General features: G+C 41.9%; 1 protein-coding gene across 1 annotated transcript in view; it reads left to right on the top strand.

Annotated features, from left to right (window-relative positions):
* LOC136588299 (protein-glutamine gamma-glutamyltransferase E-like) overlaps positions 1–14,076 on the top strand; it is a 29,771-nt gene extending 15,695 nt beyond the window's left edge. The window contains exons 9-13 of the mRNA XM_066587405.1: positions 319–564; positions 2,847–3,197; positions 6,549–6,706; positions 8,727–8,860; positions 12,176–14,076. Coding sequence (XP_066443502.1) covers positions 319–564; positions 2,847–3,197; positions 6,549–6,706; positions 8,727–8,860; positions 12,176–12,323 — 1,037 coding nt within the window. The 3' untranslated portion in view covers positions 12,324–14,076. The remainder of the gene's footprint in view (positions 1–318; positions 565–2,846; positions 3,198–6,548; positions 6,707–8,726; positions 8,861–12,175) is intronic.
* Positions 14,077–15,354: the final 1,278 nt, after the last annotated feature.

Below are 15,354 nucleotides of genomic sequence, written 5' to 3'. Positions count from 1 at the left end.
TTCCGCCGTGCCGCCCGCTTAGGTCACACGACTTTTTTGAGCGCATCAGTTATGCGCACAAAGAATCGTACAACAAAATGCCCGTGTGACTGAGCCCTTAGCTGTTGGCCTGAATATTAGGATTTTTGGACTTCCTGTATTCTGAACCATGTATCTGCACACGTTAGATGCATGTCAACAAACTCAAAGACCCAACATTTCCCCTTTTATTGCATAGCTTTTAAGTGAAACCCACTAGTATTACTTATATTATATGGTACATAGGGATTGGAAATATAAAACTAAACTTGACTTGATTGTATGTCTGTTTGTATGTAGGTGTTTTCAGGCTTGGACCTACACCAGTTAAAGCTGTCAAAGAAGGAGACATTAATATGAACTATGATTGCCCCTTTGTATTCTCGGAGGTGAATGCAGATACTATATCCTGGCTCTACGACGAAGACACTGGCGATTCGGAGCAAGTTAGTACTAACCGTACTTCTGTTGGGAAGTTTATAAGCACAAAAGCTGTTGGCACCAATAGTCGTGCTGATATTACATCCGAATACAAATACAAAGAAGGTGAGATTTTATCATAAAAGTATAGGCTACAATATCTGTAATAGAAATGTCATTTTGAATGCTCTTGGAAAACGTTTTGGCACCATAGTTAAGTACTTGATTTTATCTCACAGCAAAACCTATCTAGTAGTAAAGTATTAACAACCATAGATGTTGTCTATAGTTGACCATTTAACTACGTGGGACAACTGTCAGGTGCATTAAGTACCCAACAGCCGTCCCATAGAACATCATTCCTCTGCCCTTACAGAAGAGTGATATTCTTTTAGAGAGTGGAGGTTGTGCGGGCTGGAGATCATTGGGAATGAAGGTAGGTGGCCAGAGCAAACAGGCTGCTAGTTGCTTGGTTTTTAGTTCTGCTAAAAACCAAAAGATTTTGACAAGTGAGCAATTTCTTAATCAATGACTTGTTAGCAGCTCTGTGTACACAGGAAGACCATAGCTTGAATTTGCTGTTTCCAGTGATTATTCAGGCAATAATTGCCCTGTGTAAAGGTACCTTTACAAATGAGATCAAAGTGGACTGAGCCTACTCATTTTGGTCAGTAATCTTATGTGTATGGGAACCTTTTAACTGTAAAGCCCCAGAAATAGAAAGTTCTAGCATAGGTTCATTAGAGCAGTCAAGGGCAGCTGGGACCCAGGATTTGTCAACTACAGGACAGCTTGGACCAGTCAGGAAATAAGAGAAATGGGGCCAAACAATGTCTCTTTACTTGCAGTAGTTAACTGGCAACCTATAACTCACAGATGCTTAGGGTGGCAGAAGTAACATCGGGCTTACTTGAGCTAAAGAAGTTCTTTGAGTCAAGTAGCCCTTTCGCCTGTGCCTCTGCAACCAACTCATAGGCTTCTCACGCAGCCAAGCCAGCAAACTTTTTGCACACTGATGAGGGGCAAATACCCCGAAAAAGTCTGTCCATGGTTTACCTTAGACTTCCACAAAAAGACTCTGGCTTTGGCTTTTATTCCCAGTGATTATTATAAGGTTGGTTAAAAAATATGACATTTACTTGTAGGAAAGTTGCCTTCTAATAGATGGCACTGTAGAGGCATTAATCCAGCTTCTGAATTGCATAAGTTTCCCAGAGGAGCATGCATGGCCTTATAAAGCCTCCTGTCCACGGACAAATTTTCACTGCGTTCCCCGTGGCGATAATCCGGCTGTGAGGAATGCAGTGAACTCTTTCCATAGCATTGCTATGGAAAGCGCAGCTCCCCTGTCCACGAGCGGAGAATCATAGCGATCCTCCACTCGCGGTGAGTCTATTTGTCAGATAGGCTCACTGCCGAGATCTGTCTGCCAGCTCTTGCTTCCTACTGCCTGGTGGCGGCTTCCGTGGCGGAGATTCGCCGCGGGATTTCGCAACGCCCGTGGACTGGCAGACTTAGTCTCCTGACATCTACTAGGTGCTCTCCCTAAGGAGAAACTATACTCCTTTTGATCCTTTGCATAAAATAGCATTATTCCATACAAAGATATAAAAGGTACAGTATGTCAATGTATACAGGCCTGGCTCACTTCTACAAGGATGTGTTTCTGCAGATTGGATTCCATGTCTTGTTAGATATCACCATCACAGGTAGTAAATGTTTAAGGCTATTGAAAAATATTAGAATATAACCTCTGTTGGAGCATGGACCTATCCAAAAGGAATAAAGCTGGAGCTACAAGGAGACTTTTTATAGTTCAAATTCCCAATTTTAACAAGCTGCAGTCATGGGGAATACTGTAAGTTGCATCAACTGAGGGCACTCCTCCAAACTGCAGCTTACACTCAATAGTAAAAGGGAATCTGTCATCAACTATAAGCAACATAAACTAAGGCATGCTACTTATAGTTTGGGTGATGTCCAGTCCGTGGAGATGTTTTTCATATGCACCCAATCCCCTGTCCTGGCTGCGCCCCCCCCCCCCAACCTTCCCCCGAAGTCAGCATGTGCACAGCCACAAAGACTCTTTTCAGAAGGGAGTGTGCATACATTCCTATTCGTCTTTTTGGGAACCCACACAGCCTTCTGAAGAGAGTCAAGTTGGTTGTGCGTGCTCTGACTTCACCCGGGGAAATCGAGGGCATGGGGGGAAAGGGTAAGGATGGGACAGAGCTCCATTGACTCCTCGACAGCTAAACTGTAACCACCATAACTTAGTATATAGAGCTTATAGTTGATGACAGGTTCCCTTTAATATTGGTAAGACATACTACAAAATGTTCTCCATGAAGCTGCAGCCTCATTCTCTTTGATGCCATCTAATATGTTGGTTCTTGTTTTTCTGAAAGGATCTGCTCAGGAGAGAGAGTCGTACGACAATGCCGTGAACCAAATATATGGACGAAGAGCTGCTTCCACTGATGAGCATGACGGAAGAGGCAGAGCCGCCCCAGCTGCTGTGACTTTCGCTAGAAATGTCAGGGTGAAACCAGCGACTAATGTGAACCGCAGCGCACAATTCAAGGATTGTGATCCCATTGTCATTGGCCAAGATGTGCAGCTGACATTGGTCGTAAAGAATACTTCAGCTGTCAATAAAGTAATATGTCATTTCAGTGCCAAGAGCACCGGCTACCGCAGACGGGTGATGAGAAATGTTGTAAATGACGCTGTGACTATCACTATGGGTCCTAATGAAGGTAACGTACCCTAATAATCACATGTAGAAATTGTTGATTGTCGTGCCTTTTATACATAGCTTTATGATAGTGTTACTGGATCGAGTATTTATAGACACCATATATTAACGGCTCTTGGGTCCGATGAGGACAAAGGGGCAACTGATGTACTTTGGAAATTTGCCAGTTTTTTTCCAGTTAGGAATATTGTCTGTATTCTCATTCCTCATGGATCATAGTTTTGATCATTCATTACTTAGATCCTTTGTTGTCGTGTTAAATACTCTTCTATAAAAGAGATAAAAATATTATCGAGGTAATACCATTATTGGCTAACTAGAAAAATTATATTCGCAAGCTTTCGGGGCACAGAGGCTCCTTCATCAGACAGATAACAAATAAACAAGTGAGAGAAATGCACAATCTTTAAATGATGTTACGTCAAGACATTGTAAACGGGGACTGATACATCAATAAAGGAGTTTTCCATGAAAATACTATTGATAAACTAGCTTCAGGATAGGTCATCGATAGGCCAGGGTTCATTGCTCAGAACCCCAGCCAATTAGCTGGTCAGGCACCTGTTGACAGCAACAAGATAAGCTGGGAACTGAGTGGAAGTCATTGCTCCGACCTAAGTGTAGTGGCACGTACTTGTAACTGCAGGCTGGGGTCTCAACCTGAGTGTATACCGGCGTTGATAGCGGGTGCCCGATCAGCTGATCGGCTGGTGTCCCAAGCGTCAGGCCTAGCCGATTAACTATTGATTACCTATCCTGAGGAGTATATTCATGGAAAAGCCAGTTAAGATAAGCTAAAACAATAAAACTATGGTTTAGTAGATGCAAGTGAAAAAGGTGATGACTTAGGAGGTCACAGGCTGATAGGTGTGAAGTGTCCATGTAACGAGTCATAAATCCAGGGGTTATTAAGACATTGTGTTAAGGTGTTGTACCAGGAACAACTTTTATCACCTATTTGTACCCACTACACTGATGCTGTGCCACTTTTGATTATACTGAATGGAGCGATGGCCAAGCATGCACAGCTGCTACTGTCTTCATTTGAATGGAGCTGACAAAGTACAACTGCTCAACTATCTCTAGCAGTCCCATTGACAATGAATGGATCAGCACCGTGCATGTTTAACCGCTGCTCCATTAACTCCTCTCCTCAGTGTAGGTGGTGCAGTAAGCCTGCAGTCAGGAGGAGGGGGAGAAACAGGACCACTATTCTTGGGCTTGGTGGGGATCTCAGTGGTGAGAACGCCATCAATCAGACTTTTAACACATATCTTGTGGATACGTGCTAAAAAGTATTTTCTGGTACAGCCCCTTTAATGATTCTTATCAGGTTGAATTCACACATTTTTCTCTCTCGGTCATTCTTAAAATGCTCTTTCAGGATTAAAACATTTATATCTGCTCACCCTGTATTTTAGGCCAAAGAAATGGTTCCGCAAGAGTGCATCAAACTTCTTCTTTATTGTATACTAGCTTACCCGTCGCGCGTCGCTGCGATCTCAGAAGAAAGGAAATTTACATTGTGTCATTTTTATTCAAACTTATTCATTTTCATACAGAAAACATTTCAAAGTGTTGTTTTAATTCTATTTATTTATTCAAGTGTTTGTGGATACACAATATTTTTAGTTTTCCCGTCTAGAAGCTTTTCCGATGCGTGAGCTGGCCACATTCAGTTGTCCATGTGAGAAGCACGGATTCTCCAAATCTAGCCCACACACTTGCAGCGATTGTCCTTGTGCTCTGTTGATGGTCATTGCAAAAGCGAGTCGCACCGGAAACTGTAAACGTTTGAGTTTAAATGGCATATCTGTTGGGATAATTGGAATATGTGGCAACAGGACATCTTCTCCCTTGAATTTCCAATTCAAAATTGTAGCTTCGATTACATTGTTCATCATCTTTTTCACCAAAAGTCATGGTGGATTGATGTTTCGGAGAAGAATGATAGGCATGCCAATTTTCCTGGAAAATCGAGGGATTTCAAGCATTTCGTTGGGTAATTGACAACTTCATCTTGATTCATCACAGTATTGATGGACTTATACGTTGTCGCTTCGCCTGGTATTCTGTTTTGAATGCTGAAATTGCTGGCATTGACATTGTTGTTGGTAGCTGCTAATATAGCACTGAGCCACTGATGATTTTTGTAATTCTGCGCGATATTTGGGAAAGCCTTTTGAATCAATTCTTCTTTGGTTGATGTCATCTTACCAAAATTTGCTGGCAACGTGATACATTGTGTAGATCTGTCGATTGCCATCTTCCTATTCCCAATATCCAGCAGTTGTTTTGCAAAACGTTCGTCGGATGCATCATTTTGTAGTTGAACACGCATCCTGTTGCTCGTCTGTTTCTGAAGCTCGTAATGCCTTTTTTTTTCGTGCTTGAGATGTAGATTGACCAATCGATTTCTGTTTGGGGGGCATAAGTGTCAACGATGCTCACATGCGCGCCACCTATCGTAGGATAGATATACTATGCCAAAAACCTTCACGGGAGTGTACTCAACAACTTCCCAAAGTTTCATGGCAATCGGATGAATGGTGTAGTAATGAATAAAGCACAAACAGACAGACAGACATTTGTTTTTATGTATATAGATCTGTACAAATTCATCCTGGATTGTAGTTTTTGCTTTGTTTCCACAATATAGGCTCCATCAGGGCACCTTATACACCATATCATGGAGGACATATATGAGAAAGCATCAGTGGTCTTCTAGTCCAATTGTTCGTTGGGTAGACAGTATCTGTTGGTAGGATGTAGGAACAGGTCTTGTATTTTTTAAGTAGAGAGAAAGGAATAGTGTCTCTAATTTTTGAGTGTAGTTATATTTTACAAGACAGTCACTCATGACATGCTCACTGAAAATAAGTAGACCAAACAAGACAGCTTTACTCCTGCAAACTCTACTTTCCTTCATTTGGACTCTTTACATGCTTCCAGCGTTACAAAAAACACCCAACTGAGTTCAGGTGGCTGCCTATTGTAATGGAGGTTACCATACTGGATCTGCCACTTCTCAACACTGGAGTGAGATGTAATTCATATGTACAACTCTGACCAGAGTAATGCTAGTATTTTACAACTGCTTGGGTGTATACAGTACAGGGACTACCTGCAGCAACATTTGTGAACAAGACTTAGGGGAATTCTCTATATGGCCCCCATAGCTCTGCCCTTATATTCTGCTGGCATCCCGATAACAGCCATACTGACTCTATAAACTATCTCATAATGCAAGCCAGAGTGTAATAAAGAACATGTTAAAACCTGTTGAATATTTCTGTTAAAGCAGTAAACAGATGAATGCAAAATGGTAAGATTAATTGTAATTGGATTGCAGAAAAGGAAATCCCATTCACTCTCCCATACAGCAAATACAGGGATTGCCTCACGGATGATAAAGTTTTGGAAGTGACGGCTTTGTGTAAAGGAGATGACAATCATAAGTTTCTTGCGACCAAAGTGATTACATTGGAAAGTCCTTCCATGATTATCAAGGTACGTGATACAGTATATGGTATAGCAATTCATAAAACTATTATATGGATGTTTTTTTTCTTTCTTTGCGATTTGATTAGCACCATTTATAATGCAGTCAGTAGCTTCTTTTTGTCTCCTTGGAAGCAGACTGCATCCACTGTAATGTACATATGTATCAAAATTTAATTGGACTTTTAACACATAACTTTCTATGCCTTGGTTTGTTTAACGTTTCAATAGGTTTTCAACGGTTTTTGTTGTGTTAACATAAGAATATATTTTCAATGGCTAAAGATAACATAGCTCATCATAGAAAGTTATTAAACTCTAGTTAAACTTTTCTACATTTATGATTGACAGCTTGTAGTGTACTGCAAAGGAGATGGTGATAAACAATTCCCAAGATTTTAAATGGCATGCGTCAAATCTCAAAAAAGAATAATCATAATCGCTTTCTAGTGTTTATTTTGAGCAATGTAGTCAAAAAGTCTGATCCAGCGCTATATCTCAATACTGATGTCCTATATTGAAATAATAATAGCATACTTGAAGAGGAAGGCATGGTTGCCCTACACGATGGTATGACACATGGGCCCCTTGGGGCCCCAGGATAGGGATTTCAATTTTGTGTTATAGCCCCTGTAAGAGATAGAGAGTAAAACCCAATTACAAAAGTTGAAGAGTAGCATGTGAGAAGCATAAATCTGCTTTCCATGCGTGTCTAAGTTCAGTTGGACCGCTGTTATGACTGAAGTAAGGAAAGAATACTGGAAGTGGGCTCCTCCTGCACCGATAAGGACAGATCATCCAGGAAGTCATTCATCATCATCTGCAGGAGATTCAGGCATCGATCGATGTTGAGAGTCCATGTATGTATCATAACAGAAGGAGGCCACTTTGACTAAACTTTTTTCAATTCAGTCCTATCAGCAGTCCCACGGGACTTAGAAAGACATAGTAAGTGGATTACTGTTTCTCACATGCAACTCTTCAACTTTGCCATTAGGTTTTAGTCTCTCTTATGAGGGCCACAGCACAAAATAGAAATTCATGTTCTGGGGCCCCCAGGGGACTATGCGTCATACTATCGTGTAGTGTATCTATGCCTTCCTATTTAAGTATGCTATTGTTATTACAACATATGACACCAGTAGTGAGATTGGTGGGGGTGCGCCGCTCAGGCTTTCCAGTGTGCTGTTCGTTCAGAGAGCTCTAAAAAGCTGATGGCACTGTGAGTACAGTCAGAGGTGGAAGCAGATAATGCTGCGCATATTGCAGAAGCCTGGTTCAGTACTACAGGCACAACCCCCATTGAATTCAATAGGCGCTGTGCCTACACTATCAAATCAGGCCACTGCAATACAGACAGTACTATCTGCTTCCAGCACTGTACATACTGGCAGTGGGCCCGAGAAACACCTCATCAGCAGTGATCCTGAGTGGTGGACCCCTGACGATCAACTATTGATGACCTATCCTGAGAGTATGTACCAGACAACCTCTTCCAGTTCACTATCAGTTGGCAAGAGATTGCAACATGGCCCAACTCAACAAGTGGAGCCATACCACCGCTCCCTGCCCAGCAACTGGCCAAGGCAGCCATTCTTTACTCTCTCTCCCCCCCCCCCCCTGCCCCCCGAGCCTGCTCGGACGAGAATGCAGTTACTCGAGAAGAGCGATGCTCACTCGAGTAACTGCCTTATCCGAGCGTGCTCGGTCATCTCTACTCAGGCTTGGTTGGGGTTAGTAGTATTTTAGATTACAGGAAATCTCTTACAAAGCCTTGTGGGCATTTAGGGAAGGAATCAGATGCTAACCATGACTCCTGAGTCTTGTCAATGTCCATCTGCAGCACTATGTCAAGGGAAATTGCATTTGCTATCCTGTTTGCAAATATCAAAGTATTTCTATTCATCAGGACAAGTTTATGATAAATAGCTTTACATTTTATCATTCTTGCCCCCTTCCTCTGTTTTGTAATGCTTTATGTACTTTCTGCTACCTCAATACTTCATGAGTTTTTGTCTTTTCTGTGAAGGTACTGAACAAGCCGGTCCTTAAAAAAACCTTAAATGTGGAAATCATTATTGAGAACCCACTGGATGAAACCCTCAATGGATGTGAGCTAAGTGTAGAAGGCAGTGGACTGGTCACACAGCAGATAAAACGCACGTGAGTAGAATAATCCTTCCAAAATAGCTGAAATCCATTTACTACAAAAAGTAGGTGTTTCCAGTCCTCAATGATCAACAAAATTGATTGTTGAGATCAGGGACCAAAATCTGCACCTGCATGTAACTTTGTCCATGATGTGCTTTCCAAATGTACATAGACCGTAAACCATTTGAGATCTGCCATGTATTATACAATACCATGAGATACAACTCTGCATCAGATTAGAATACTGTGAGCAAACCAGAGGAAAGTATTCTATGACCCCACTATCAAGAAAGGTCCACAATCGGGGGTCATGAGATAATGTTTTTAGTTAGGGCCCATTCACAGGTATTTTCTATTCATATTTTACACTGATTGAATAGGGACCTATTGAATTAAATCGGACGCATGTAAAAAAAAAAAAAAGAAAAGAAAGCGTATCATGTGCTATCTTAGGCACATAATAAAAAACGCACCATATTCTATGAAAGTCTATTCAAGTGTAAAAAACGCAGTGAAAATGGATATTACGTACAGAGCCACTGCGTTTTTATGCATGTTGCCAATAGACAGTGGGAAAAATGACGGGTTGGGCCTTCTTTCGTTTATTTCTTTGTGCGTGTGAAAAAGGCAGTGAATACTGATGCAACACGGACGTAAAAAATGTGCATACACAAACACAAGCAGTGCAATCAATGCATCTTTTACAGACCAAAATTGCATATGTCCATTTGAGTGAGGCCTCATGCTGGCAATTCAGATCCCCCCCCCCATACACATGAACACTTGGCTTGGATGAGTGTGCAGGTGTTCTCAATGGAGAGAGAAGAATAAGCTGCTTCATAAATGGCCCTTTTACATAGAACAATCATTGTTCAGATTGTTGCTGGATTGCGGGAGTCTGAACGATAATAGTTCAATGTAAATGCTGCACGATCTGAATGATGAATGATATCTCATTCGCTTATCATTTTTCATTCAGATTGTGCAGGCATGAAAATCTAATGATGATTGGCCTGTAAAAACAGGAATGAGTGCTTATTTACTGTAAATGGAGGTGATCAACCAGAACAATCTCTGGCCCGCTCCACCTCTATTCACTGAGCAATAATACCTCCTGTGCATAGGCGTACCGGCAGGGGGTGGCCCGCCCCTGTGCTTGAGGAGATCCAGAGGCCGCCCTCCACCATACACTTTCACTTCGCACTGCACTGTCGGCGGCCACGTCCTTAGTGTGGTCTGGCCGATAGCACGAGCCAGAGAGGACAGTAGGAGAAGGGAGGAAAAAGGACTTGGAGAAACGACAGAGGAAGAGGAGGGGGGATGGGGGAAGGAGCAGAGAGGACAGAGACACAGACTCACGGGCACAGCACAGCATCCAGTGGACCAGGGATGATTATGTCATCTCCCTGCTGCTTCCCTCCTGCTGACACAGCCCCTCTCCTCACCAGAGAAGTAGTCCGGGCACTGGGGTATGTATCTATCTATCCATTTGCTTGTCTGCCTGTCTGTATGTCTTTCTATGTGTCTGTCTATCTGTGTCTTTCTATGTGTCTGTCTTGCCTGGTCTCATATCTATCTATCATCTATCTATCTCATATCTATTCATCTATCTATATCCTATCCTATCTCATCTCTATCATATCTATCTATCTATCTATCTATCTATCTATTTATCTATCTCTCTATCTATCTATATATCTATCTATATCCTATCCCATCTCTCTCTCTGTATCTATCTATCTATCTATCTATCTATCTATCTATCTATCTATCTATCTATCTATCTATCTATCTATCTATCTCTATCATATCTATCTGTCCTGTGTGAAAGCACAGAGCAATTATGGCTGAGATGACTGTTGTAGGGTTCCAGTGTATAAAGGCCCTAACTCCTCTGGTGATGGCTTATATTCTGTGAGAGCAAAGTATATAGTGTGTAGAAAACCAAGATGTCCAATCCTTCCCTCCCCTGCCAACATGTGCCATACAGAGAGATTTGGCATACTTTCATACTCATTAGATGGTTAATCGGTCCCACCAAAGTTGGCATGTTTGGCTTACATTCATCTAATGTCTAATGGTCACCTTAAGGGTATGTCTAAATGGCACAGAATTATTGCACTAGAAAATCCAAAGCAAAATTCCCGTGTGCTACATAACATTGATTTTGGCATGGATTCTCTGCAGATCTTTCCTCTCTTTATAGGGCCTGATATACCCCATAAACATCCGCAGTATAAATACATGCTTAAGAATTATTTATTATTATTATAATAAATGCCCAAAATCACTGGTTCAACCATACACTGTCACAAACATTTTGTGCAAACATAAAGGAATACAAATCCTCATAAAATTAAGTGAGATGTAACAACTAAGAAAAACAGTGTTTAACTAGTCAATAACGTGTATTCAAGATGGTGTAATGGTTTTAAGCCTTATCTCTCCGCGTGAGAAACAAGGACCAAATAAAGCAAGCCCATACCTAAAAGGGAGGGAGTAATTTAAAAAGGAAAATAAACGCCTAAGGCGAGAACAAACCCGGAACAAAAAATAGCAGATGAAAGTGACAGTTAGAAATAGGATAATTATATTTGAGGATGGGAGGGGGGAGTTGTGGGAAGGAGGGGATTGTGCAATGTGCATGCTTTAGAGTTAAAGTCTATGGCAAACTTTGAGCAGGAAAGATCAATACACACATATATTACTAAGTCACTGCAAAAAAAAAAATACGCATGTATTTATTTTTTGCATTAAGTTTTCCTTCTGATGCATTTAGAAAGCCTCGTATTTGGATTGGAGGTTCTACTGCATTTAAGTTCTTGGTTCAGGGACATTCCCAGCACTCATTAGCTGGTCTCTCTCATGAACCTGCACAAGCTCAGCCCCCCTCTCCTCTTGCAGAGGCTGTGTAGCATAACCCCACCTACTTAAAATTACACAGCTATCTCTCCATCTATCTCATCTAAGTAAGGATGCTTTCACACAGAACGATGTGTCGGGCAAAGATGCCTGACAGGTCTTCTCATCGATAATCATTTCTGTGCTTTTACACAGGGACAAGCATTGCTAGTGAATGGAGGCTGAGGGGGCCGAGGATCGTTCCAGCCCACTCGCCTTCATTCACAGTAAGCAGGTAATTCTTAAATGAATGATATTTCATAACTGTTTACCTGGGCTGATTCGTCATTCAGTTTTCTGGGTGCAGAAACTAAACGACAAATGAGAAGTGAAAGAATTCTTGTTCAGCATTTGTTGGGACATGGATTTACACTGAACGATAATTATCACAAAGCAAACTGAAATGTGTTTTACCTTTTTACACAGGATTTCATTGAAGCCAAAAGAGAAGGCCAAAGTTGGATTGGAAATCACTCCTTATAAGAAAGGGTCTAAGCAGCTGCAGGTCGTGCTCTCCTGTCACAGAATGAAGCACGTCAAGGCATTCACCTTCATCAATGTTGCAGAAGCATAAGCAGTCTGGATAGCAAAAGGAATTCTAAAATATTCCTTAAAATCAGTTTTAATTACATTTATTGATTGCTTCTTATGATTTCACATTTTCTATCTTTTAAATGAGTTTTAATCACTTTCATACATTCTCTTAGGACCTTGTTACACGGCAACTTTGGAAATGCAATTTTTCTAATCAAACCGTTGTACAACATAAAGCCTTAGTCCGGGCTCACACTGCATCTGTGGGTGTGCAGTGTGAGTGTTATGCGTGTACGCTGCTGGTATGCATGTACAGGTATACTGTCTGCACACGTCCAACCCCCATAGTCTATATTGACATGAATCAGTTCATAATACGCACCAAGATAGGACATGTCGTGTTTTTTTTCACAGGTGTGATTGGCCGAATATAAATTAATGGACTATTAGCACTGAGTATAAGGCGTGTGAAAAGAACACAAATAATACGGGATGACAATACACCCGTGTGAGTGAGCCCTTATATTGGATCATGTGATATATGATCCAAAAGAATTGTGCAACAGTGAGTGCCTGGAGGTGCGGCTTACTGCAACTTTGATATGGCATCACATTGTCACACGATAGTCATAATAATAATAATAATCTTTATTTGTATCGCGCCAACTTATTCCACAGCACTTGTCCAAATTAGTCCAAAATAGTCCAAATTAAATGTTGGTGCTTTCATTTTCCAAAGGGCCTAAGAGAAATGAGATTTGCATGCTGCACCTGGCAACTATTCCACTAGATTCCCAATTAAAAATTTCCTGCTGCCATCCATCCTGTGCACTGTATGTTACTGAGCATGTAGTGTGCTAGACTGTAGTGCTATACACCATAACATAATGTTACCATTAGACTCTCCACAGATCCAGACTGATATGATATCATTTTTTCTGGAAAGAAAAACTTTAAAAAAAACAATACATATAGAAAATTAAAAATTATCCCAGCACTTCTTCCATTAACCTGTTCTGTCTCATTTTGCAAATAAATGAGTTATCCCACCATAAACATTTATCAACCATGCACAGGATCAGTGATAAATGTGTGATCGTTGGGTCTCTCAGAGATCATGATAACAGCGCACCTCTAAGTTACCTGCATGAATGATCCCCACTTCATTCACTTCTGTGGGACTCAGGAAGAGAACCAAGAGCATCACCTGAATAGAGTGAATGGAGTGGTGGTTACACATGAGCATTACGGCCAGAGTCACTCAGGGGATTCAGAAGCACCTTTTTTGTCATCCCTGGAGGTCCCACTGTGAATAGGTGATCAATGTTTTTGGAGAAAAAAACCCTTTAAAATTGAGATATACATTAAAAAAAATCTCCTGTAGGTTTGTCAGGAGATTAGAGGTTTCTCTCCTCCTGTTCCTCACTGTCCTATGTCTGTCTGTAAGCCAACTGCCTGCAGCAGGATCCACTCCCAATGCCCTGACATAGCTATAATGACCTGCCCCATAGCTATAAAAATGAAACACACCGGCAAATAATAAAACCCTATGTCCTCCGTAGGATTTTTTTCATTTTCTTGAACCAAACATTATTGTAGAAATCCTACAGGCTGATAAATAATAGGGGTGTTATCCCCTGTTTAACAATCATTTCAAGGTGTAATGTTCCTATAAGGTTTTTATTTCAAAGGTTTCCCAGCTTCTGCTTTCATAGGATCAATAACGAATCAAATACTACTGCATCAGTTTGTGCTATTCTGATTATTAAAAAGCAAAATAAAATTCATGAGTATGAAGCCCTAAGTGTCAGACTTGTTTGTTGTTATCTCTCCTATTTCTGCTAGTAACATAGTATGTAAGGCCGAAAAAAGACATATGTCCATCCAGTTCAGCCTATTGCTGCCCAAGGTTGATCCAGAGGAAGGCAAAAAAAAACCCAATGAGATAGAAGGCAATTTTCCCCATTTAATGGAAACAAATTCCTTCCTGACTCCAATCTGGCAATCAGAATAATTCCCGGATCACTCACCCTTCTGAAATTATTAATGATCATAACTAGAGATGAGCGAGCACCAAAATGTTCGGGTGCTCGTTACTCGGGACGAAATTATCGCGATGCTCGAGGGTTCGTTTCGAGTAACGAACCCCATTGAAGTCAATGGGCGACCCGAGCATTTTTGTATATCGCCGATGCTCGCTAAGGTTTCCATTTGTGAAAATCTGGGCAATTCAAGAAAGTGATGGGAACGACACAGCAACGGATAGGGCAGGCGAGGGGCTACATGTTGGGCTGCATCTCAAGTTCCCTATTAAGCCACAATACCGGCAAGAGTGGGCCCCCCCCTCCCAACAATTTTTACTTCTGAAAAGCCCTCATTAGCAATGCATACCTTAGCTAAGCACCACACTACCTCCAACAAAGCACAATCACTGCCTGCATGACACTCCGCTGCCACTTCTCCTGGGTTACATGCTGCCCAACCCCCCCCCCCTCCGCACGACCCAGTGTCCACAGCGCACACCAAACTGTCCCTGCGCAGCCTTCAGCTGCCCTCATGCCACGCCACACTCATGTCTATTTATAAGTGCGTCTGCCATGAGGAGGAACCGCAGGCACACACTGCAGAGGGTTGGCACGGCTAGGCAGCGACCCTCTTTTAAAGGGGCGGGGCGATAGCCCACAATGCTGTACAGAAGCAATGAGAAATCCAATCCTGTGCCACCTCCATCAGGAGCTGCACACATGGGCATAGCAATGGGGAACCTATGTGCCACAATATTCATTCTGTCAAGGTGTCTGCCTGCCCCAGTCAGACCGCGGTTTTTTATAAATAGTCACAGCCAGGTACAACTCCGCAATTGGAATTCCGTGTGCACCCACAGCATGGGTGGCTTCCTGGAACCCACCGGCGGTACATAAATATATTCCATTGCATTGCCCATCACAGCTGAGGTAATGTCGTGCTTACTGCAGGTGGGCTTCGGCCCACACTGCATGCCCCAGTCAGACTGGGGTTCTTTAGAAGTGGACACATGCAGTTACAACTCCGTGTGGACCCATGGCATGGGT

Source organism: Eleutherodactylus coqui, chromosome 13 (assembly GCF_035609145.1).
Source record: "Eleutherodactylus coqui strain aEleCoq1 chromosome 13, aEleCoq1.hap1, whole genome shotgun sequence".
Classification (NCBI taxonomy): Eukaryota; Metazoa; Chordata; class Amphibia; order Anura; family Eleutherodactylidae; genus Eleutherodactylus; species Eleutherodactylus coqui.
The sequence above is the reverse complement of the archived record's forward strand: the minus strand, read 5'-3'. Positions and strand labels throughout refer to the sequence as shown.